Source organism: Cystoisospora suis, assembly GCF_002600585.1.
Source record: "Cystoisospora suis strain Wien I chromosome Unknown contig_5407, whole genome shotgun sequence".
In the NCBI taxonomy this organism is placed as follows: Eukaryota; Apicomplexa; class Conoidasida; order Eucoccidiorida; family Sarcocystidae; genus Cystoisospora; species Cystoisospora suis.
Genome location: NW_027158197.1, coordinates 188 through 1,171, shown reverse-complemented (window position 1 = coordinate 1,171; position 984 = coordinate 188). Strand labels below are relative to the sequence as shown.

At 39.8% G+C, this 984-nt stretch overlaps 1 protein-coding gene across 1 annotated transcript in view; it reads right to left on the bottom strand.

Annotated features, from left to right (window-relative positions):
* Positions 1-617, bottom strand: part of CSUI_009203 (50s ribosomal protein l23) — a gene marked incomplete at its 5' end in the record, with an annotated part of 1,166 nt that extends 549 nt beyond the window's left edge. Inside the window, one exon of the mRNA XM_068069319.1 lies at positions 404-617. Coding sequence (XP_067918705.1) covers positions 404-615 — 212 coding nt within the window. The remainder of the gene's footprint in view (positions 1-403) is intronic.
* Between the last annotated feature and the right edge of the window lie 367 nt (positions 618-984).

Genomic DNA, 984 nt, shown 5'->3' with positions numbered 1-984 from the left:
CTCTCTCTCTATATATATATCTCAATTTATATATGTATATCAACATACATATATATCTGTATATGCTAATATGCATCTGTCTGTAGAGCCGCTATAGTGAGCTACCGAGTGTATGCTGCACGTCGCTGGTGTGAAAGAGAGAAAAAGAATGGACTTCTTTCTTTCTTTCTTTCTCTTTCTTTCTTTCTCTTTCTTTCTTTCTCCGTCGAAGAAGATTTCCTCCATGTATATGCACATGACCTAAATCTCCAAAAAGTCTCTCTCTCTCTCTTGACTTTTCTCACTCTTATCGTGACCGACTTAGGCGAAGAAAGCTGACTTTCCATCCTCCCTCTACACCTCTCCCTATCATCTATGACTCCTCTCATCCATCTTCTTCTTCTTCTCCCCCTCCCTCTTACTAGTAGGTTTGGGTCCGTAGACGTCTCTTCTTCTTCTAGGGACGTGAATGAGGGTGGTGACTTTGAGAATTCGAGCGTTGTAGATTTTCTCAAGGTAACTTTTGATCTCAAATTTCGTGAGATTGACAGGCACCTTCAAAGCCACTCGACGCCGCTCTAGGAAACTTCCTGTACGATGAAGGCTGAAGGTCTGCCAAGGAAAAAATACATTCCTAAAGAAAGAAAAGGAAGAAGAAGGATAGATAGCATAGACATATAGATAGAGAGATAGATAAACTGCAGATACATAGATTGAGAAATAGCTCCATAGATAAATAGATTAAAGATAGATAGATTAACGATAGATAGATAGATAAGCAGAGAGATAGGAGAGAGGAAAGGCAAAGGGAAAGAAGGAGAAAAAGAAGAGAGGGAAAGAAAGAAGAGTAAGGCATGATGCAAGAAAGACGACGATACGTCAAACAAGGAGAAGACATGTCTTCTTCTTCTTTTCTTCTTTTTCTTCTTTCTTCAGCCTTTCTCTCCGGTTTATGTTGTAGGGCAGTTGGCTAGAATGTGTGTATGTGGATATGTCTGTAGAGAG